The sequence below is a fragment of the Salmo salar genome, chromosome ssa04 (genome assembly GCF_905237065.1).
Source record: "Salmo salar chromosome ssa04, Ssal_v3.1, whole genome shotgun sequence".
In the NCBI taxonomy this organism is placed as follows: Eukaryota; Metazoa; Chordata; class Actinopteri; order Salmoniformes; family Salmonidae; genus Salmo; species Salmo salar.
This window is the reverse complement of record NC_059445.1, coordinates 8,782,080-8,807,233: the sequence shown is the minus strand read 5'-3', so window position 1 is coordinate 8,807,233 and position 25,154 is coordinate 8,782,080. Positions and strand designations below refer to the sequence as shown.

At 45.1% G+C, this 25,154-nt stretch overlaps 1 protein-coding gene across 2 annotated transcripts in view; it reads right to left on the bottom strand.

The window, feature by feature from the left end:
* The window catches only part of LOC106602231 (rho GTPase-activating protein 7), a 173,152-nt gene extending 150,460 nt beyond the window's left edge, over positions 1-22,692 (bottom strand). Inside the window, exons 1-4 of one of the 2 annotated variants that reach the window (XM_045716410.1) lie at positions 22,045-22,692; positions 17,424-19,540; positions 12,694-12,861; positions 12,182-12,325 (exon numbers count right to left, since the gene is read on the bottom strand). In XM_045716410.1, the coding sequence (XP_045572366.1) occupies positions 12,182-12,325; positions 12,694-12,861; positions 17,424-19,478 (2,367 nt within the window). In that variant the 5' untranslated portion in view covers positions 19,479-19,540; positions 22,045-22,692. The remainder of the gene's footprint in view (positions 1-12,181; positions 12,326-12,693; positions 12,862-17,423; positions 19,541-22,044) is intronic. The other variant, XM_045716411.1, reaches the window with a different exon arrangement.
* Positions 22,693-25,154: the final 2,462 nt, after the last annotated feature.

The window sequence follows — 25,154 nt, the reverse complement described above, 5'->3', positions numbered from 1 at the left end:
TCTCTCTCTCTCTCTCTCTCTCTCTCTCTCTCTCTCTCCTCACACAGACTCAAATATGCATGGACAAGGGCATGTACATGTGTGGGTAAACACACAAACGCATACACACACATGGACCGACACGTGCTTGTGGGCACACGCACACGCAGCTGCACCTCCAGATTTCACACACAATGCCACCAGATACCCAACACCTTCAGACATTTAATTTAACACACCCTATCTTCTAATGCCAGACATGAGCCCTAACCAAACACAAACACCTTCATCATGACATCTGTTAATACGGCCCATGTTCTAAGTCAAGACTCACGGTTTCACCGCTGTGTCTAAGTAGTGGCTATGTTGAGATGTGGGTGAGATGATGTCATTCAGACACGCACACACAACACACCGCAGGCCTGCACACCTGGTTTTACGATGTGTGCCTGTTGTGTGTCGGTGCTCTGCTCCACTTCAAATGTGTTTGTTTGTTGACTGATTTACAGACGTTCATTCTGGCTGGAGGGGGTTTCTAGATGCCTCAGTTTACCTGTCATATAGAAGATTTACCATCTATAACATCATCACACAACTATGTGTGTGTGTTTGTGTGTGTGTGTGTGTGTGCATCCTTTTGATGTACTAACCAACAATAATAATAATAATAATAACAATAATAATAACAGTAGTAAAAATAACAACATTAATAACAGTAATATTAATAATAATAATAATAATAACAATAATAATTATAATAACACACACGTACCCACTCACACACACACTCACACACACACACACACACACACGCACACACACGCGCACACACACACACACACACACACTCACAAGCACTATTAACGCTATAAATCTCTCTCTCAGCAACTAATATGCAAGACATGATGATATTACTGTTAGTATAAACAGAGCTGATATGGAACCAGAGATGGTATGTAAGATAATATGCACAACTTGGATTAAATGGTGGTGAATGTTAGTTATATAAGATCCAGTCATAACACTACAGATCCAGTCATAACACTACAGATCCAGTCATAACACTACAAGTCCAGTCAGAACACTATAGATCTAGCCAGAACACTACAGATCCAGTCATAACATTACAGATCCAGTCAGAACACTATAGATCTAGCCAGAACACTACAGATCCAGTCATAACACTACAGATCCAGTCATAACATTACAGATCCAGTCATAACACTACAGATCCAGTCATAACACTACAGATCCAGTCATAACACTACAGGACCAGTGGTGTGGTGGATGGTGAATGCACGTAAATGCCCATTACTCACCTTTTTCATTTTCTGCAAGCGTTTACCCACCAGTATATGGAGCGGTACTTTACTCAACACGAACGGCGATTAGCGTTTACCCACCAGTTATGTTTTACCACTACATCACTGAACAGGATGGTATTATGGGCCCAGCGGATTGGGGGTCTTCAGTTTGCCATTGTACTTCTGTCTTTCTGGTGGCTCAAAGTTAGAAGATGTAGGGACACGCAGTCCAGTAGGTGGACTGAATAATTTCCTTGAAGTTGACAATGAGACAGATCATTCTGCTTCAGTTAGGATTTTCACACAAAAGTTATGATTAACGTGGCAACATTTTACAAAACAATTTCACATTTCAGTATAATTTTTTTTTCTTCTTCCCTGTCTTGTTAATTAAAAGGCCTGTCTCCCACCGACTGAAAAAAAACCCCTCTGTGTTCTGCCTAGTTTTTGGAATACCTAATGCAATTCACGTAACCTTGAATCGGCAGGAAATAAGAGATTTCCATACAGAGGTAAAGAAGAAGTTCATTTTTTTCCACATCCTGTTCCAAAAACAATCTTCTTTTTCTCTCCTCTTTTCTTTCCCTCTCCTGTTTGACCGTGGCTGAGAGACTGAGAGGCTGAGAGGGGCTGAGGGGCTGAGAGGCTGAGAGGCTGATGGGCTGAGAGGGGCTGAGGGAATGAGAGGGTCTGAGGGGCTGAGAGGCTGAGAGAGGCTGAGGCAGGCCTCTGTTGGTGCTCCTGCAGCTGTGTGTTCAGAGCAGATTGGCCTCGGTCAGGGTCAGGGACAACAATACAGCAGAAAGCCGACTAACTCGGCCATGACCGGACAGTATACCCACAGAGCCACCCCCATTTGACATTGAAATACTGCTGGTTTCCCACCATGCTGTTGACTGACTTTAATTCAAATGTTGCCCGTAGAGCAACAGAGGAATGTGAAGGTAAGCCATTGTCGGCTACATGCTAAGTTATAGATATTATTAGCATGTAGAAGAATGGATGTGAGGGAGAGGGAGGGAAATAGAGAGAGAGAAAGAGGGAGAGAGAAATATTGTCAGAGATGGAGAGAAATATGGTATGAGAGAGAGAGAGAGAGAGAGAGAGAGAGAATGAGATCCAGTTCTATATAGGCCCATTGGAAAGCCAAGGTGTGGTTTCTGGTTGTGAATAAAGGATGTTTGGGGACTGTGTGTTGGTGGCCACTTGCCAAACAGGACGAGACAGAGAGAGAGAGGAAGGACAAGCGACAGCTACAGCCTGCGGCCTTATCACAGACGCCTCAGCACAGCTATTGTCCACATCCACACAAGATAAATAAACAGATGCATACCTAACCCAACAGGCGATAAATCAAAAGTAGTCCCTCTTGTCTATCTACAAGCATCTAAATTCACTTTTTTCTTGCCTAACCCTTTGGACATAACAGGTACAAGACAACTCGGACACTTAGAACACCAACACCTAATTACAGCATTACATCACGCACTGTCAAACAGCGACCGAACACCGGCGAGATATGACAGATGGTTTGTTTTGAGCATGGTTGCCAGGGAGATGGAAGACAGAACAAATGCCAAGAGGTTGGATGGTTAGGGGACGGTTATGGAATGCTGAGGGGCGATAGAGCTGCCAGAGTTTGTATAGGTCTGATTCCTTATTTATTTTTATTGAATATTAAAACATACAATCTACCTGCAGTGAAGCCGCTCAACATTTACATTACATTCAGTCATCTAGCAGACACTCCCATCCAGAGCGACCCACAGGAGCAACCAGGGTCAAGCGCCCCTATCTGCCCAAGCTCCCAACTGCCAGGCCACCAACCATCCAAGATCCCCCCACAGTTCCCAAGAGCTGCCCCTCAACCATCCAAGATCCTCCCACAGTTCCCAAGAGCTGCCCCTCAACCATCCAAGATCCTCCCACAGTTCCCAAGAGCTGCCCCTTAACCATCCGAGACCCCCCCCCGAAAAAAACTCTTTCTCCACTCCCCACCCCCACAGGACTCCCAAGCCACCATCCCCCAATGTATAGGTCAGAGTTAGTATAAGTCAGAGTTTGTATAGGTCACAGTTGGTATAAGTCAGAGTTTGTATATGTCAGAGTTAGTATACATAACAGGCACATCTATGTTAGAATCTGGGGTGCTACATTTAACAGACGGTTGAGGGATGTCTATGCGTGCTGCACGATAGGGCTCTGGTCAAAAGTAGTGCACTATATACAGTAGGACAAAGGGAGCCATTTGGGACATAGCCTATCTGTTGTGTAATAGAAGGTCTGTTTTTTGGCGGCCCTGTGCTGTTGGGGAACTCTTCTCCCAGAGAGTGATTGATATGTTGTTTCCGACTGTACCATTTAAGGGGCCTCTGCCCCTGCGCTGACATGTGACATCCTCTACTGCTGTCACAAACCCCCTAAGAATAGCACCCTGTTAAAACGCACAAAAGACTGGGAAGCCACTATGACACACCGCATCAGCCATATTTTACATCAAATCATATTATGATCTTAGAAAATGGACAATTTCACGTTACATGATCAAAAGATAAGACAATTAAACAAAGAAGATATAAGGCAAATCACCACAGAGCCCCACACATACCACATGATGACAAACAATCAATTCCCAATTTAACTTAATTTATCTTAATCCCATTGCCTATCCGCTACAATTTAACACCTCCGTTAAAATAGCTCCCGCTACAACGCAAAGACAGCAACCTGCAACGGCAACCACGAGCATGAGACCAAACAAAAACAAACTTTACTGCCGAGAGAAAGACACCTGCTATGGTGCACCATCCACCACCACAACTACAGCCCCACAACAACACACAAGAATGAAAACCACCTGCTAGGTCAGCATACACCACACACAGAACACCAATGACAATACAGCGTAGCCAAGAATGAAAACCACCTGCTAGGTCAGAATACACCGCACACAGAACCCCAACGACAATACAGCGTAGCCAAGAATGAAAACCACCTGCTAGGTCAAAATACACCGCACACAGAACACCAACGACAATACATCGTAGCGAAGAATGAAAACCACCTGCTAGGTCAGCATACACCGCACACAGAATCCCAACGACAATACAGCGTAGCCAAGAATGAAAACCACCTGCTAGGTCGAAATACACCGCACACAGAACCCCAACGACAATACAGCGTAGCGAAGAATGAAAACCACCTGCTAGGTCAGCATACACCGCACACAGAATCCCAACGACAATACAGCGTAGCCAAGAATGAAAACCACCTGCTAGATCGGAATACACCACACACAGAACCACAACGACAATACAGCGTAGCCAAGAATGAAAACCACCTGCTAGGTCAGCATACACCGCACACAGAACCCCAACAACAATACAGCGTATCCAAGAATGAAAACCACCTGCTAGGTCAGCATACACCGCACACAGAACCCCAACGACAATACAGCGTAGTCAAGAATGAAAACCACCTGCTAGGTCAGCATACACCGCACACAGAACCCCAACGACAATACAGCGTAGTCAAGAATAGCCACTCGCTTTAGAGGGCTTGGCACTACAATTCGTACATTGTGACAAATACTGTACCTTAGTCAGTGTCCATTAAAAACAACACGCCAAAGCCACATGTCAGGATTCTAGGACTTTATCACTGTTACATAAACACCAGTTGTCATGAGAGAACACAATGGTGGCATGCTTGATGAAGGCTGTGGAGTGCTGAAGGTTAGCACTGCTTACTTAGAATGCATTTTCGTTTATCAAAAATGTTTGTTTTTAAAGATGGAGTTTAGTCTTATCTCCCGCCAAAAGTCAAACCATGGAGACAGATAGGGAAGGTATAAAAGTATAGACAGTGTGTGTGTGTGTGTGTGTGTGTGTGTGTGTGTGTGTGTGTGCGTGCGTGCGTGCGTGTGTGTTCATGTGTGAGAGAGGGGGCATTTAGCACAATAACCAATCTCCCTTGTATTTACCTGGTAAGACACACACACACACACACACACACACACACACACACACACACAGTGCAGACCACCGCCATCAACAAGATAAGGAGGGAATCTCGCTGTTGTGGACTTCAGCCTGCTATGAGAGCAGCCATTTGCTCCATTGTAATGTCCAAGAAACAAATGCTGCATCAATGGAATATCTGTCTACATGTTGAAAATACTCATAATAAACCCAATGCCCCTGCCTGCTCCTAAACTGTCCATCATAGACCGCCCCCTCATTCATTTCCTGTCTATAATCCAATCGGATGCTCTAATTAAATTAGCGTGAATTGTGGGTTGTGTTCAGTTTGGTACTGAACGTTGCAGATATGAAATCCAATGAACAGACATGCTAAAACTTTCTGAAGCCTCATGTTAGATATGACATACAATGAACAGACATGCTCTAACTTTTGGAAGCAGACATGTTAGATATGAAATACAATGAACAGACATGCTTTAACTTTTGGAAGCAGACATGTTAGATATGAAATACAATGAACAGACATGCTTTAACTTTTGGAAGCCTACGTGTTAGAGATGAATGTCTGCAGTGCATGCCCTAGGCCTACTGAACGCTACTGTGAGCAACTCGTGTCCATTGATATTGATGCTTTGGTTAGCAAGTCAGCGTGTTAGCATGCTAACAAATAGCTGTTTCATTTAATTAATTTAGCTGGCATGTGAGCATGCAAATTGATAGATATTTTGATTAGCCAGCTTGAGTCTTAGCATGCTAGCAACTTTGTTTAGCTATCCAGTGTGTTAGCATGCTAATAAATATATGTTTTATTTACTTAGCCACTGTGTTAATATGCTAAAAACTAAGTTTAGCTGTCCAGCATGTTAGCAGTCATAGCTCATAACCCACTTAAGTGCAGACGTTAGCCACGTGCTGAAGGCTCACTTGTGAATCCAACACTAGCCTGACCAGGATCAGTAGCAGGATCTCCTCCCCTGCTGTCATTTAATTACGTTAGCCAGACCCTTGATCTCTCTTTTCCCTTTCTCTGCACATTCCTCCCTTTCTTCTCGTCCCATCTCAGACCTAGATGGTGACCTATTTTCCATTAGAATTCCTTGGGCAAACACCCCTCGAGTGGCGGGACATCTTCGTTACGAGGGGTTGCTCACGTTCCTGCCGTTTGTGTGGATATGACTAGACAGGAATGAGTGATTAGGTCTGCCACATGATAAATGAGTCAGTCTGTCTCTATCACTCTCATGCACCCCCTCTCTATCTCTCTATCACTCTCCCTCTAAGTGCGTACCAAATGGCACCCTTGGGGTGGCAGGTAGCCTAGTGGTTAGAGCGTTGGGTCAGTAACCGAAAGGTTGCTGGATTTAATCCCTGAGATGACAGGGTAAAAATCTGTCATTCTGCTCCTGAACAAGGCAGTTAATCCGCCCCTTTTTTTTCCAATTTTCGGCTAAAATGACATACCCAAATCTAACTGCCTGTAGCTCAGGACCTGAAGCAACGATATGCATATTCTTGATACCATTTGAAAGGAAAGACTTTGAAGTTTGTCGAAATGTGAAAGGAATGTAGGAGAATATAACATATTAGATCTAAAAGATAATACAAAGAAAAAAACATGCGTTTTTTGTATTTTTTTTGTTCCATAATCTTTGAAATGCAAGAGAAAGGCCAATATTTGATTTAGGAATCTAGGCACAATTTAGATCTTGGCCATGAGACGGCAGCAGTGTATGTGCAAAGTTTAACTGATCCAAAGAACCATTGCATTTCTGTTCAAAATGTTGTATCAAGACTGCCCAAATGTGCCTAATTGGTTTATTAATTACTTTTCAAGTTCATAACTGTGCACTCTCCTCAAATAACAGCATTGTATTCTTTCACTGTAATAGCTACTGTAAATTGGACAGTGCAGTTAGATTAACAAGAACATACGTTTTCTGCCCATATGAGATATGTCTATGTCCTGGTTCTTGTTACTTACAATGTCATGCTAATCACATTAGCGCACATTAGCTCAACCGTCCCGAGGGTGGAACACCGATCTGTAGAGATCCTTTTAACCCACTGTTCCCCGGTAGGCCGTCATTGTAAATAACAATTTGTTCTTAACTGACCTGCCTAGTTGAATAAAGGTGAAATAAAAGAAAAAAATAAATTCCCTGTATAGTGCACTACTTTGGACCAGGCCCCATACACTTTCTTTCTTTTTTGCTCTCCCTCTCCCCGTTGTTAAATTATTTAGAGAGGATTGTCCTCCTGACTATCCCTTGCTCCTCCAGTACAGTAGGAAGGTAAGATGGAGGGAGTGGATCTGGAGGAGGAGTGAGGTTATTTTCTTTTATTAGAGGGGGATCATCACACATACACAGCCTCTGTGGGAACCAGGGAGAAGGAGCATCCATTTCCGTTTTGGGAATTCTCAAACTGTGGGAATCCCATCAGGCCTTTTCCACAGGATTACCTCCCACAACGGACTAATCAAATGTCTCAGTCAGTCATCCCCCCGGAATCGATCAGGGTGGAATGTTCTGCTAATGACACCCTACCCATATGCCAGTGCATCTGGAGACTCCCAATATCAAGAGAGTGGGGTGATGGAAATCAGGGGAACTCATTGCTCCTTCACCATTTTGACTTTGCAGCTTTGCCATCTTGTGACGACCTATACCTTTCCTTCATTCAAAGGGCCAGCTGTCTGTCCAGCGTCTCCTTGTCCTATCAGAGTTGATTGAGTGGGCATCTCACCACTCCAGTTTCTGAATAGACCCCTATCCTCTTAACCACTCACAACCCCTTCAGACAGTCATCGCCTCTTCACTTCAATCCATCACTCTCTGACTCCATGGGGTCTCCACTGTAGAGGTGCCCAGAATCACACACACACGCACACCTTCACACACACCTTCACACACACACACACACACACACACACACACACACACACACACACACACACACACACACACACACACACACACACACACACACACACACACACACACACACACACACAGTCAGTCAGATGCACGCACGCTCGAAGACACACAAACACACACACACACACACACACACACACACACACACACACACACACACACACACACACACACACACACACACACACACACACACATGCTCTCTGTTTCCTCTAAGTCATTCTCCAACGTCTATTAGGCACAGTGAGAGCTCTGTTTACTTTAGCACATCTATTTAGTTTGCCTCTTGAGTTCGTCTCTTTAGTTTGTCACTTTAGCTCGTCTCTTCAGTTCATCTCTTCAGCACATCTCTTCAGCTCGTCTCTTCAGCTCGTCTCTTCAGCTCGTCTCTTCAGCTCGTCTCTTCTGTTCGTCTCTTCTGTTCGTCTCTTCAGCTCGTCTCTTCAGCTCGTCTCTTCAGCTCGTCTCTTCAGTTCGTCTCTTCAGTTCGTCTCTTCAGCTTGTATCTTCAGCTTGTCTCTTCAGCTCATGGAAGTCTGTCTATAAGGCCTGGAACAGGTCTGCAGTTACAACATCACTAAAGAACACTAAGACATATGTCTAAGAATAAAACTATAAACTTCTCATCTCAACCTTTGGTCTGTAGACCGGCACTGCTAGATAGAGGCTGAATGTGAAATGCATGTAAAAAATAATAAAATAAAAACCAACCTTTTTTATCTGAAACTCTTCTTCAGGTTTTGACATACATAACACATTAACTCAGCGAAAAAAGAAACCTCCCTTTTTCAGGGCCTATCTTTCAAAGATAATTCATAACAATCCAAATAACTTCCCAGATCTTCATTGTAAAGAGTTTGAATACTGTTTCCCATGCTTGTTCAATTAACCATGAACAATTAATGAACATCCACTTGTGGAACGGTCATTAAGACACTAACAGCTTACAGACGGTAGGCAATTAAGGTCACAGTTATGAAAACTTAGGACACTGAAGAGGCCTTTCTACTGACTCTGAAAAACACCAAAAGAAAGATCCCCAGGGTCCCTGCTCATCTGCGGGAACGTGCATTAGGTTTGCTGCAAGGAGGCATGAGGACTGCAGATGTGGCCAGGGCAATAAATTGCGATGTCCGTACTGTGAGACGCCTAAGACAGCGCTACAGGGAGACAGGACAGACAGCTGATCATCCTAGCAGTGGCAGACCACGTGTAACAACACCTGTACAGGATCGGTACATCCGAACATCACACCTGCGGGACAGGTACAGGATGGCAACAACAACTGCCCGAGTTACACCAGGAACGCACAATCCCTCCATCAGTGCTCAGACTGTCCGCAATAGGCTGTGAGAGGCTGGACCGAGGGCTTGTAGGCCTGTTGTAAGGCAGGTCCTCACCAGACATCACCGGCAACAATGTTGCCTATGGGCACAAACCCACCGTCGCTGGACCAGACAGGACTGGCAAAAAGTGCTCTTCACTGACGAGTCGCGGTTTTATCTCACCAGGGGTGATGGTCGGATTCGCGTTTATCGTCAAAGGAATGAGCGTTACACCAAAGCCTGTACTCTGGAGCAGGATCGAATTGGAGATGGAGGGTCCGTCATGGTCTGGAGCGGTGTGTCACAGCATCATCTGACTGAGCTTGCAGGCAATCTCAATGCTGTGTGTTACAGGGAAGACATCCTCCTCCCTCATGTGGTACCCTTCCTGCAGGCTCATCCTGACATGACCCTTCAGCATGACAATGCCACCAGTCATACTGCTTGTTATGTGCGGGATTTCCTGCAAGACAGGAATGTCAGTGTTCTGCCATGGCCAGCGAAGAGCCTGGATCTCAATCCCATTGAGCACGTCCGGGACCTGTTGGATCGGAGGGTGAGGGCTAGGGCCATTCCCCCCAGAAATGTATGGGAACTTGCAGGTGCCTTGGTGGAAGAGTGGGGTAACATCTCACAGCAAGAACTGGCAAATCTGGTGCAGTCCATGAGGAGAAGTACTGCAGTACTTAATGCAGCTGGTAGCCACACCAGATACTGACAGTTACTTTTGATTTTGACCCCCCCTTTGTTCAGGGACACATTATTCCATTTCTGTTAGTCACATGTCTGTGGAACTTGTTCAGTTTATTTCTCAGTTATTGAATCTTGTTATATTCATCCAAATATTTACTTAACTTATGTTAAGTTGGTGAAAATAAACGCAGCTGACAGTGAGAGGACGTAAATTTTTTTGCTAGTTTATATATGGAAGAGCAATGACCACAGATAACACAGAAATCTGTTTTTCCTGTTTAAAGATACAAAGACAATCACCTATCTAGTATTTTGTCTGGAAAGCACAATTCTGCGCTGATAAATAACAAATATATCACTAGAGTAAGCGATAGATTCTGTGTAACGACCTTCTTCCATTCTCAAGTGTTGAATTACTTGTTAAAAGACCATAACCTTTGAAATAAACTTTTTAACAGCTTTTTGAAGAGGAGCGGAAGTGAACCCTGGAACCCCAAAGAACTTCTGTTGCTTTTGTAAACAACAGATAAGAGCATAACCTTTGATATCATTTCTTTTTAACAACTCATAATGTTGTATGTCTTTCTATGTGGCAATTTGTCAATAGAATAGCAGTCTAATTCAGCGTCCCCTCAATCACAAGACAACAACCAAAAACAAACACTGGATAAAGTGATTCAGTCCCCGAAGATTTGTCCAAGAAATGGTCAACCCACCTGTGTGTTCATTGTGTGCTTGTCCCAAAAACACAAAGACAACACAGTCAGACAAAAAAGCCATTAAGTGAGCGACTAAAGAGGTCAAGATGTAAATCTCTCTTGAACAAAGTCCCACCCCCTCCCTCGGCCCCCTTCGCCCCACTTGGTCTGTCCTGTCACGACCCCAGCCCCCCTCCTCCCTTGACCCTTTTGTTGGGGCGAGGTGGCTCAAGACCCAGGAACCTGCTAATTACGGGCTTTAGTAGTCTGCCAAGGAACCAGGCCCTCGGAATGGCTGGGCCACATTCCTACCAGTCAGAGTCACTCTGTGTGTGATTGTGTGTGTGTGTTTGTGTGTGTGTGTCTGTGTGTGCACGTGCGTGTGTGTTCACTGTCTGTCTGTCCATCCCTCCATCCGTCTGTGAGATCCTCTCTGGGTTTTAGTGCGTGCCTTGTGCCTTGCCAGCTCACTAAGTGCACTGCAAACACTCCTCAAGGGACTGTATAGTAAACAGACACAGACAGAGGGATTGGAGGGACTTGAGGTGTGTAAAGAAAGCCAATAAGCCTTCTCTCCCTTCTCCGATGGGGTCTAAACCTAATCACACAGTTGGCCTGGTGTTAAATGCCCCGTACCTCCTTCTATAGCTGCTCAGTTGAGCGACCAGCCGGCCGACGCATTAAGAGACAGATTTCAGGATGAACAAAACCAGAGATTAAGAGACAGGTGGAACCAGAGATTCATTAAGAGACAGATTTCAGGTTAGACAAAACCAGAAATCCATTAAGAGACAGATTTCAGGTTAGAACGAACCAGAGATCCATTAAGAGACAGATTTCAGGCTAGACAAAACCAGAGATCCATTAAGAGACAGATTTCAGGTTAGAACGAACCAGAGATCCATTAAGAGACAGATTTCAGGCTAGAACGAACCAGAGATCCATCAAGAGACAGATTTTAGGTTAAAAGGAACCAGAGATCCTTTACACTTTTGACTGACATCAACTTTGACAGATCCGTCACAAAACGTGAATTTGCCTTGAAATAAACCAAACCTTAAAACCTCTGTTGTTGTTTGACAGATCCGTCACAAACAAAGCATTGAGACCCTGTTGTGGATTTTGTTTGAAATGGTAGGTTAAAATGTGACCAAACCTAACACTTCAATTGAAATGATCCCCAAAACATTGACACCCTATATCGTTGATTTGAGGTTGAAATCTGGGTTAAAGCGTAAGCGTCACAATGATTGACTGATTTACCCCAGTCTTGGGTTTGGTCCCGGGAGCAGCAGTCGGCCTAGCGGAGGTCAGAGTAGTGGATACTTGATGCTGTTGTGGAGTATTCACAGACTGAGAAGTGCTTGACACTGTCCCAACGGCCTTTACTGAGTCTAAGTCCACTTCCTGCAACCGAGGAAGGACATTGATTGGTTTAGAGATAAACTTTAGAGCAATAGTTTATGGCTACTTCTATTACTTATTCTCTTGAAGCTAGCCAGATTAGTATTAGGTTCTCCTAAAGCTAGCTAGGTACTGACTGTCTCCTGTAACGTCTAGCTAGTTACTGACAGAGCCATGTATTTAGAGAGTTGGGACATTGAGGTTTCTGCATTATGATGCATTTACATGACACTTCAACATTCTATGGCGGCCATGTTAGCCCCCCATTAACATTAAATGGGGAATATTTAAACAATGCTATGAAACTGAATGTCTAAAATTAGAGACAATACTGTAAATTGTAAAAGTTGTCTCTGTGTCCTGGTACTGACCCGTCGGTGGTGTCTTCTGAGGGTGGGGGTGATGGCCATGGAGGAGGAGGAGGAGGAGGAGGAGGAGGCGCTGAGGGCCGTGTCGATCTCCTGGTCCAGCTGGTCTAGCTTCATCAGCAGTAACACCATGGAGTCCAGACGAGAACGCTCCTGCTCCTCTCTAGAGCTCTACAGGTGGGAGGCAGGGAGGATGGGAGGGAGGCAGGGAGGGAAGGAGGAAGGGAGAGAGAGAGAGAGAGAGAGAGAGAGAGAGAGAGAGAGAGAGGGAGGGAAAAATTATTTGTACTTAAAATATATGGAATCAGTGTTATTGATTTACATTTTAATCATTTAGCAGACGCTATTATACAGAGCGACTTACAGGATAAATTAGGGTTAAGTGCCTTGCTCAAGGGCACATCGACAGATTGTTCACCAAGTCAGCTAAGGGATTTGAACCAGCAATGTTTCTGTTAGTGGCCCAATGCTCTTAACCGGCAACTTGCCGCTCTATATTTGACTATGTTTGATTCAAGGAGAACATCAGTGATAATGCTAGATTTATATTGTGTCTTTACTGGGCAGAAACCGCTAAAGGATACTCTAGGCCTCGGTTCTTTCTTTCTTCTGATGGTCCTTCCACTTTGTGGTTAGATACAGCTAACTGACTATCATCTAATAAGCCTGTTCATCTTTAGTCATGTCCTCTCTTGCTCTCTTTTTAAGGGAAGGGAGCAGGTATATGTATATGTACGTCAACTCTAATACATAATACATAACACAGACAGGGACTTCATTGTTTAGTTACGTTTTTTCTCTTAGCCCTCTGAAAGCATTACGTTGAGCAGTTTTCTTATGTGTGTTTGATTGAATTGGGGCCTGGTGAATGAGACAGGAAAGGTATGATGTAGTGCATGCCAGAGATATATATCAACTAAGGCTTTGATTCAATATCATGTAGACCACAGAAATACTTTGATAGAATCCTGGAATGGGATCCTCAGATGCACTCAAATTAATTGGGCAACCTCTCCTGCCCTCTCCTTGTCTCTCTCTCTCTCTTTTTGGTTCTCTTCCACCATTCCCTCCTTTTTCTTCTTACATTTTCCACCGAAAAGCCCCCCCTCTCCAATTATATCCTTTCATATCCTTTTTTTTATTACCCCATCTCTTCCTGTTGTCTTTCCTCCCTTCTCCTTGCCACCACTCTTTCACTTTCTTCTTCACTCACTTATTTTATTCTCCTCTGTTAACCTGCAGGTCTTATACTGACCTATCAGGTGGTCTGTTTGTCATTGCAGGTCTTACACTGACCTATCAGGTGGCCTGTTTGTCATAACAGGTCTTATACTGACTCATCAGGTGGTCTGTCTGTCATAGCAGGTCTTACACTGACCTATCAGGTGGTCTGTCTGTCATAGCAGGTCTTACACTGACCTCAGGTGGTCTGTCTGTCATAGCAGGTCTTACACTGACCTATCAGGTGGTCTGTCTGTCATAGCAGGTCTTACACTGACCTCAGGTGGTCTGTCTGCATTAAGACGTGTGGCATCTTTCTCTTTTCCCTTCTATTGATTTTTCTCCTTGTTTTCTCCTGCCTCTCTCTCGCTTTCTCTCTCTGTCTCTCTCTCTCTCTCTGTCTCTCTCTCTCTCTCTCTCTCTCCTCTCTCTCCTTCTTTCTCTCTCTCTCTCTCTCTGTCTGTATCCCCCCTCAACTGTATCCCTCTCCCCTCCCCTATCCTCCATCCTTCCGCTCCTCCTTTTCTCTCATTCCATCCCTCCTCTCGCCCTCCCTCCATCCATCCCTCCTCTTTCTCCTCTCTGGGTGGGGCTTTTTGCTTTCTATGACCATCTACAGAAAGAGCTGGGATGACATAATAAGGGCTGGATTATTAGTTCCAAAGAAACCCTGTTACAATTTGCACAAACAGATCTCTGGAACCATTTTATGAGATGTGCGTGTGTGTGTGTGTGTGTGTGTGTGTGTGTGTGTGTGTGTGTGTGTGTGTGTGTGTGTGTGTGTGTGTGTGTGTGTGTGTGTGTGTGTGTGTGTGTGTGTGTGTGTGTGTGTGTGTGTGTGTGTACATGCATGTACGTGTTTGTGAGGAGATGGGCGTCCTTCTGTCTTATTGCAAAATGTTCACTGAATTAGGCTGTCAGAGCAGTTCCTATTGGATACACAGACCTTAACTATGTAGCCTATGTAATGGAAATGTTCATGGCATGGTGATGCTCAACTTTTCCCTCTATGTAAGGGCTCGCTGTGTGCGTCCCGACGTCTCGCTGCAATCCAATGCAACAATGATTTCTTTGTGGAGGTTTGTTGAATGAACATAGATGGCTGGGTCAGAAGTCAACAACAACAACAGCAACAATGATGGGGTAAAAAAACAGCATGTGTTTTTGAAGGGGCAATTCCAGTGGTTTTGGTTTTCCTCAAACAGTGTTGTCTTCGGGGGTTTCTCTCTCTTACACAGTTAGACACTTCCTGTTGTCTCTCTCTGTCTCTCTCTCTCTGTCTTTCTCTCCCTGAAGCTCTCTCTCTCTCTCTCTGTCTTTCTCTCCCTGAAGCTCTCTCTCTCTCCCTGAAGCTCTCTCTCTCTCTCTCTCTCTGTCTCTCTGTCACCTCCCCCCTCTCTCTCCTATGTCCTCCAAATGTAGATGTCTAAAAATAACCATATTTGAGCCAGTATCTGGTCCTGTGTTGTTGCTGTGTTGATGAAGCAAATAAGCGGCTCTGTACAATGATCCATATCTGAGCCATCTCTCGTTCACACGCTGGGGGTGTATAGGACACTGATATATTGGATCTGTTATATGCCTCTATTGCCTAGGAGAAGGATGACGTTGAGAGAGAGAGAGAGAGAGAGAGAGAGAGAGAGAGAGAGAGAGAGAGAGAGAGAGAGAGAGAGAGAGAGAGAGAGAGAGAGAGAGAGCGAGAGAGAGGAAACCCTGAGTCAGACCTGGAGCTTCTCTAACTGACCTACTCCAGTGCATATTTGCTAAGTAAATTGGCCGCACGCAGCGCAAAAGTAGTCAAACGCTGTGGTAACGTCAGACAACTCTTTCCCATATGACAAATAGATTGTCTTTGCAACCTCCCCACCTTTAAATCACAGTGGAATTATTTTCAGTTGGAGATTGAAACTGGAGATGTCCACAATAAAAGCTTCATGGGTTTTCTATGTTTTCTGAGGACAGTGATCTCACAGGCTTTGGGATGGTTTTTGGCACTGAAAAATGCTATGCAAACGTGAGATTTATGTTGAAGCAACGCCACATCAAGCCTAGAGGCATTATGCAATTTCCCAGCCTTTTGACTATCCATCTACAGATTGTACTGGAGGACATCATCGGTGTCAACGCATGGGGCATCATCATTTAGATGAGGAAAGTTAAAGACTACACCCATTACTCATTCAACAAGGCAATCAACCACTCTCTCTTTAGAGGCCATCAGGGACTACATCCGTTTAGAAAATGTCACAACTCTGACCGCTAACTACGTAGGTGTTTCACCATATGTACCGTGAAATGGCTTGATGTTGTGGCAAGGCGAGCGACAACCACAACAGTGAAGAGTATGTCTGGAAGGAGCCTAGTACGTGGCATGAGTGTTGTGCTTGGGCGGAGTCCCTCTCCAATGTGCCTAATTAAAAACAAGCAGACTCGTAAATAGGCCTAACGACTCTGTAAATAAGGTTCTGTTGTGGTTGTTCGCTAAGGGCTAGCACTACAGCTAATAGTAGATAAACAGTCTCAGGTATTTGATATTTGGTTTTTGCCAACAGGCTGGCACTACTGCTAACTATGTACTAACAGCCTTAGGTAGTTCCAGACAGGCTAGCACTTTGGCTAATGGTGTATAAACAGTGCAAAGTATTTGGCATTTGACAGGGCGAGCTAGTACCGTGGATAATGGTGTAACAGTGCAAGGTATTTGACAGGCTAGCTAGCACTAAGGTTAATGGTGTATAAACAGTGTGTGAGGTATTTGGCTCAGCGCGGTTTGAGTCTTTCACCTCAGGGATGCTAAGCTAAGGCTGTTCTGGCTGCTGTAGCTACTGCCACCCAGCGCTGTGTGCAGGGGTGGACTGGGACCAGATATCGGCCCGGGCATTGAGGTCACCACACTAGACCATTTCTTTCCAAATATTAGCCCAAAAATGTTTAGATCCACTGAGCTAAAGTTGGACCAGCCCATCTGGCATTTGCCAGAATTGCCCTATGGCCACTCCGTCTCTGGCTATGTGTTTCCAATGCCCTCACACACAACTTCCATGCCCTTATAGGAACTTGTTATGCAGCAGAACATTGGGAAAGTTTAGAACATTTTACGGATCCCCAAATGTAGTCACAGATGGGTAGGCATGTGAAAGTGAAGTCATTGTTTTCCGAGAGGCACGCCAGGCACAGCGCGGGACATAATGATTTATGTGCTGGGCTTAACGTTCACCACCGCCCAATAACTGACAGTAAGAAAGGGACTACATAGCGCAGTACTACTCAGCACACACTCATAAACAACAGCAAAATACGGAACATAGTGAGTGTACACACGGACACTTCCTAACACACGCGCACAGACGCCCGCCTCCACCACACACACACACACACACACACACACACACACACACACACACACACACACACACACACACACACACACACACACACACACACACACACACACACACACACACCAGCAAAGCCTGACCCCCATGCAACGGAGAACTGAAGTTATAGCTTACCTTTCTAGCGTGAAGTTTCACCACATGGTCCTCCCCCTTGTCATCCCCGCATTTGGCCTCTCGCTTCACGTCTGAAGCCTTGTCGCCAAGGTGAGTGTTGCCGTGGTTGCCTGGATGCGCTACTTCCTCAATCGCCTCCGTTATAGCTTGTGTATCACCGGGCCTGTCCTGTTCTTTCTGACCGGCTGCTGCCTCTAAAACAGGTGACTCACATAATTGTTTAACAGGGGCTTGGTTGCCATGGCATCTCTCCAGCAAGGGCTCATTTGCCTCCTTAGGACACGTTGGTTGACTGAGAGTGTCCATATTGGGCAGCCGGGCTGCTGGAGAGGTGGGTATACCCATGTCCGAAGCCCCTTGTCTCCCCAGTAGGACTGAGTCGTCCTCTGCTTCGGATTGGTTAATCTCATGGATGGTGTCCAGCTTTGAGCCACCATCGCTGTGCTGACCTTGGGCTGTTACAGCCGAGGTTAGTTCTTCGGAACACGTTGAGTCTTTGGACCCCAAGCCGCAACTCCTATTCTCCACTGTGAGGTCATCAGAATGCACCTGTATCATTGGACGATCCGTGTCCTCTATGGTAGTCCGTTTCTGTATTCCGTCCCTTTTTGAACTTTCAAGATTCTGCTGTCCAGCTAATGGGCGTCTGTCCAGGTCCTCAGAACGTTGCACTGTGACACACAGAGCATTCACAGACTCTACACTTGCCTTATCCTCTGGGGTTTTCTCCCTGCCCATTTCCAGAGCCCTTTCCTCTCCTCGGGTCCCTTCCATCTCCACCATGTCAACATCCTCCTTTCTCAACACTGTCTGGTCCTGAGCTATTTCACAACCATCACCAGTCCTCATGCTATCATGCTGCTCTTGTTCTGTTTGTCTGCCATCCACTGACACAGCACGTTGTCCCCTCAGAATCTGGTCAAATTTATCACGACTTTCATACATTTTCCTCTGAACATTCAATCCGTCAGCATCTTCAACACTATCCTCAGCCTTCCATTCTAAGGCTTTACTCTCAACGTCTTCCTCCATAGCTTCCCCCTCCATAACGTCTGCAACAGGAGCTTCCAAGATCTCCACGTTAACATCTGATATTACATCACTATTGCACTCTGGTTTGTTTGAGGAATTCAAAATGGCCGCTGGCTGTATTGCTCCTGTTCTTTTACCCGGGTCAGTAATGTTGCTTTCATCCAAGGTGGAGAGGTCCTCTCGTGGTTCAACTTCAGTATGAGGAGACTGGGTCTGTGTGTCCACTAAGGGTTCTGGAAGTCCAACCTGACCGTCTGTATGGTTGGCCATTCTCTCCAGGAGTTCTGGATGTCTGCCAGTTCTCTCACCAACAGAAAAGGCCAGTGAAAATCCATTGTCCGGACAGATAGAGACCCTTTGTCCTTCGTCAACAGAGACAGATTGAACAACGATTGTAACACGGTCGTCAACAACGTTAGGATGCTCGTTTTCATCGGTGCCATCCTCAATGTCATCCTCATCCTTATGACCGCTGTCTGCAGTACAGATGATGTTAGGCTTTGGCTGAAGAATCCCATTGCCCAGGTCACAGTGAGATTGGCTGCCAACTGAGTCCTCACCAGCGTCCGGCATTCCTCCAGGTTCAGACTCCGTCAGCCTCCCGGTGAGGTCATCATCATCATCAACAGCCACATCAGAGCCGTCTACCAGCTCAGCCTGGAACACAGGGACAACAGTTGAATCAAAGTCGCCTGCTGACATCATGTGCCCCGGCTCAGAGTGATCGCCATTGTCCTCCACGTTGACCGAGGTCACAAACTCCAACGTGTGACCCGGCCCATTGTTGAGGCCATCGGGGCGTGGCCGGTGACAGCACTCCGGCATGGAGGCACATCGTTCCCTGCGCCCCTGCTTGGACCCCTCCGATGTCAGCCGAGGCCCGTCGCCGCTGACGCCATGGCAACAGACCAGGTCCAGGTCGTCGTAGCTGTACTGTAACCCGGAGCGGTGAGTCACGTGATCCTCCCAACTTCTTTTCCGTATGGTGACAAGCATGGTGGGCGCACTCCCACAGCTAACCATAGAGCCCTTTAAAGACGTAGAACCAAAATGGCGGACCAGACGGTGCAGTTCTATTGAACTTCCTGTAAGAGAGAAAGAGAGGGGGCGGGAATCAGTTACTCAGGTTGTGAGTTACTCAGGTTATGGGTTACTCAGGTTATGGGTTACTCAGGTTGAGTTACTCAGATTATGGGTTACTCAGGTTATGGGTTACTCTGGTTATGAGTTACTCAGGTTATGAGTTACTCAGGTTATGGGGTTAGCAAACTTTAGGGAGGAGGGGTTAATAAGAGTACTGTAATCATGTTCTGTTTGTGTTCTTTGCGATATTATAAACTGAGTTGTCTGTGTATGATGACATGGACCCTAGTCATTGCTATAGTGTGAACCCAAGCTGACATGAACCCAGGTTACTGTTATAGTTATGAACCCCATGTCAAGCATTCATGGAACAATCATGAACCTTACAGGATTTTAACATTACAAAACAGAATAGTTAACTGCAATGGCTACTATGAGACAGTATAGAGCATCTTTCCACTTCTGGTAAACCAAGTTCTCAGACACTGGTTTGCTTTTATTTTCTCACTATTATTAAAAGACATTTGCATCTGACTGGAAGTGTGCTGAGACTTTTTCCAGTTTTTTTTTTTACATGCGACTGGTTAAGAGAAGAGAGTTGCTTCTCATCCTAATTTCAACATTCCCAGACAAGACAGTGAACCCGAGTTCAAACTGTAAACATTGGACACACATTACACTGAGACAGTCCCTATCAAGCACTGTACAGATGTAGGATATTCATTTGAGACAGTTTGCTACATCAGGAAAATAATCCTGCAGCAACAGGAAATGTGAATTATTATGTGGTTTGTAATTAATGGAGATTTTTGGAAGTGGTTGACACATTTTTCAAAAGGGAAAATCAAGTCTGAAATTTCAAAGTGGAAATTACAAACTTCAGAAGCCTTTTTAAACTTCAAATACACTACACGTTTTACATTTCCTGCATTGCAGGACAGTTCTCCTGGAACAGGGTGATCAGATTAAGATACTGCATGTGTACACATTAAGAGCTGGGAAGCCTCCATACATACCCCTTTCACCAACGGCTTAATACATTTTGGAAGAAGATTTCCACCATGAAGTCTAGCCAAGGATTTTATGAGTATGACAAAGGAAGAGGACCAACAACGCCCCGGGACAATTTGTCCACATCAGGGACGAGGTCGTCAAGAAACCACTGTGCGTCACATGACTCTAACCCATTCATAACAGAACTATTAGTGTGTCTCACCCTCCAGCTTGTGAATGTGTCTGTGTGTGTTTGTGTGTCTCTTGCTGCGAGCCTCTGGATAGCCACATTCACTGTCTGGGAATGTCAGAGGGGAAGAGGCTGCCTGAAGGGCCTACATAGTTCCAGTGATGGAGGAAGCATAATAATAAGTCCGTAACACAGTTTTTGTTTTTGGGTTGACAAATGCCAAGCGACTTAACCACTTTACTGAAATCTTAACCTTAACCCTAATCTTAAATAATTGTTTACTTTGATGGGACAATGTTGTTGGCCTATGTCGTACCTCAGTGATGGAGGAGACAGGCAGAAAGGCAGACAGGCAGACAGGCAGAGAGAGAGAGAAACAGACAGGGACATGCACACAGACAGACAGACAGACAGACAGACAGACAGACAGACAGACAGACAGACAGACAGACAGACAGACAGACAGACAGACAGACAGACAGACAGACAGACAGACAGACAGACAGACAGACAGACAGACAGACAGACAGACAGACAGACAGACAGACAGACAGACAGACAGACAGACAGACTCCACTATGGCTTAAACAGAGCAGCACAGTAACATAAGCAACCATTTCTGTTAAAGAAAAAAGGTAATTGGCACCATTACGACAGAAGTGATAAGAAGGAAGGATTACAATGGAGGATTCTTTAAAACATTGTGTCAATCTATCAAAAGCTGATGAAGTTGCCCATTAAAAAATTAAAGAAGCATATATTCTATAAATCACGTCACAATTACGTCTTTGCTTTATATTGGAGACAACAAGGTTTTGAAAGACTTCGGTTTGACATCCTATTTCCTATGTAGTGCACTACTTCTGACCAGGGCCCATAGGGATGTGGTAGTGCACTATATAGGGAATAGGGCGAAATTTGTAATCAACCCAATATCTGTGTATATAATTGCCAGCCGGTCGTTGTATGGTTCTCTGAAGACCCCCACTGGCAGATGTAAAGGAACGGCTGTGAAGGCTGTTGCTAGGAGATCATATCGTTCATCCACCATCTGCACTGAATGGGAAACGTTCCCTAGGTCTGTACATCTGTCCTCTGGCCTCAACAACTGGAGCATCAGATTACCATGTTAATCATCATCTCTTTTCAGGGACTGTTCATTTTGAGCATTTTGACTGCCTTGAACTTGGAGTGACTTTTGAGCTGTGAGCATTCTATTGCCGGTAGAAAAGGTGTGTGTGTGTGTGTATGCTTCTATTAGGGGGAAAGCTGCCAGAGGAAGTCTCAAAACAAGATTCTAGTCAGACTCTAGTCAGTCTATACCTTAAACATCCTCAGGACTGCTGTTGGATGGAGGGTGAACCGGGGTGACTTCCTCCTCTGACGTCAACTGGCACTTGAGTTAGGGAGGGCACTGTATACCTATTACAACTTCTCACACAGATGTAAAATGTACTCAATTAGCGTAATCTGTGTGCCACTTCACACAACATGCCTAGATGTCAATACTCCACCAGAATTCAGAGGGGTACTTTCACAGTCCCACACAGTAGCAACATAAGACTGAATAACAGAAGATAACAGAGGATAAACACTATGGGGTTGAAGGGTTAGCCATCCATCAAAGTCAGGGGACAGACAAATCCAATCCTACAAGCCTTTCTCAAGGAACGAATCCCCCCTTTTCTGAGATGTCGGTCCTAATTCCATGTCCCGAGGAATGCTCTCAGGGTTTGCGGATTCATATCAAATCCATTGCTGACTTTACCCTTTTTTGGGAGCAGAGAGCAGGGAGCCCCAGGAGCCAGCCGAAAATCCGGAGCGCAGTATAAAGTCCAAAGATAGCTTGAGCTTCCATCTTGATCACATTAGGGTTTTCACTGACGCTGAACGACTGGAGTATGGGTGGGGTGAAATGGGCTGGAGTGGGGGGAGGGGGTTCTCTCACTCTCCTCCTCTCCCTCCGTCCAATCCCACCTCTTCTCTTCTCCGCCTCCTGGCTGGTTTGACAGGGAATCTCAGTCACATCCTAATCACTGTCTTTCTCCCTGGTTCTCTCACAGCTCCTCCAAGGCTCTCCACGCCAACGAGATCGTCTCAGCTGTTTATCCTACTTTCTTACTCCTCCTTTCACAGAGTTAAGACAACTTCCTCTCAAGACTCTCTCTCTCTCTCTCTCTCTCTCTCTCTCTCTCACTCGCTCTCTCACTCGCTCACTCTCTCTCACACTCTCTCTCACACTCTCTCTTACACTCTATCTCCTTAAGTTGGGAAAGACTCCCTCCAGTTGGTTTTGATTAGTAACAGACAGACCACTGTGAAAACTCAGGCCTTGGGCCAAGTGAGATTGCAGTAATGTTTTGGCAGGGCTTTCTGAGAGGTTTTCTTTTTTCATATGTCACCCTGTAACTGTACAAGCATCCTTGCACAAACATCTCGACCTCCCCAAAAAAGACATTAAAGCATGACTTGTTTACAGACATTCCTGGAGAATATGCCACTCTGTGCGAGAACTGTTAACTTCGCTGCCTACGAGCTGTGTGCCTTTTCTTTACAGGACACATCTGGGCAAAGTGGTAGTTTGACTTCAGAATCACTGTGTTTTTAGGAAGTCTTCAAAGCAAAACATCTTACCGCATTTTTGAGTGCCGACCATTCATTCCCTAATATAGACATGTCATTTGTTAGGAACACTACCGGGCTCTGATATCACAGCTTCATAGTGAGAATATCTCAAGTGAAATCAAAACGGCATCTCTTACCAAACCAAAAAGCTTAGGAAACACTCCGTTTAGTTGTTGTAACTTTGGGAGAGCTCTGTAGATTGTAGTCCTGTGAAGCACTGCGGGGTTGTAAAAGGCACTGCAGATCTCCACACCCAGGCATGGTCTCCCCCCACCCTCTGTAAGGGTCTCACAGGCCCAATCTAGCCTGACTTACAACCAGGAGATATGGTCTGTGTGCTTCAAACCATCAGAATGAAAAGACCGACCATAGGAAATGTGTTTGTTTTACACACAGACTCTTACAGTCTCAGCTGGCTAACATACCTGTCATTCCAATTCCACCATTTCCATTCACAGTCCCTTGGTTGTTGATGTCAATGTCTATGATTGTTTTCTGTTGGGTTTTAGAAGTCTGGACCTGAGGGTAGCAGTTGCTATAGCAAAAACAGATAATGGAAGGGAAAAACGGACAAACCCCCACCAACAACAACAAAAAACTATTTTCCACCCTTGTGCCCCCTCTTCCTCTTCTGGGTCATCCAGATGGGAGGAGGGGAGGCTCTGGGGCCTGGGGGAGATCTTGACTTCTGCTTTTTAGAACTCTCTGTGGGAAACTCAAGCTGTCCTATTTCTGACCCGCCATTTTGGGTCTCAGGGGACACATAGGGTTCCCACTACATGGCTAAGCTGCAAAGTAAAATGTACATTTATATAAACATACATATATATTTTTTATCTTAATTTAAGTTGAGTGTTAGGCATAAAGTTAGCAGTGTGGTTAAGATTAGGGTTAAGGTTTAAAATTTGATTTTAGGCAGGGATTCTGACTTTGCAACTTGGCCAGATAGTGATGACAGACACACAGATGGTCGGGGATGCAAGGTTTAATTTGTCGTCACAGCATGTGCTCGGTGCACTGGTCATAGGAACTAGTACTAATCACAGAGATAGCATGATGACGGTAACTAGCGTGATGACGGTAACTAGCACTCATCACAAAGCTAGCGTGATGACAGTAACTAGCGTGTTGATGGTATCTAGTGTGTGGTTATGGCTGGTTAGTGAAGTGGAGAGGCCAGTGCAGTATTGCAGTGGTTCTGAGGATCATCGGAAATGACTGAGTGCATATTTGGATATCTGACTGTGTGTGTGTGTGTAATTTGTTACAGTGTGTGAGAGTGTGTGTTCATCCTAGATGAATCACTACCTACGGACCAACTTTTCCCCATTTATTCCTGAAAGATGAGGAGGGACACATTCTGAGATCATCAGTCATGTGACCTCTCGCTAGGTCACATGGGAGGGGTGAAAAGGATGAAGAAAGCCCCATTCATGATGCCTCCTATAATCCCCCACTCGGCTCCCCTCCACTTCTTAAGTGGCGCACAGAGGGCCCAAAGGAAACAGTCTCAAATTCTTTGCTGATATAGTTTATTATTCAAAAAATTCCAGTCTAAATCGTGAGCAATGAAGGATAAGCAGAGTTAGCCTAGCCCTCATAGGAAAATGTGGGTGATTCAAAAAAAGAACAAAATAAGAAAATCCATATCCCTACCAAAACTGGGCCAATCAAGTTCTCACTTTTACAAAGAACGCTTTGAGAACATTTTGCTGTGGTCTTTGTAGGCCAACCTCAAACAGCCATTTTCTACGGTACAGTACATGACCAGTAGTTAGTAGAGGCTGTAATAACATTTAACACTTGTG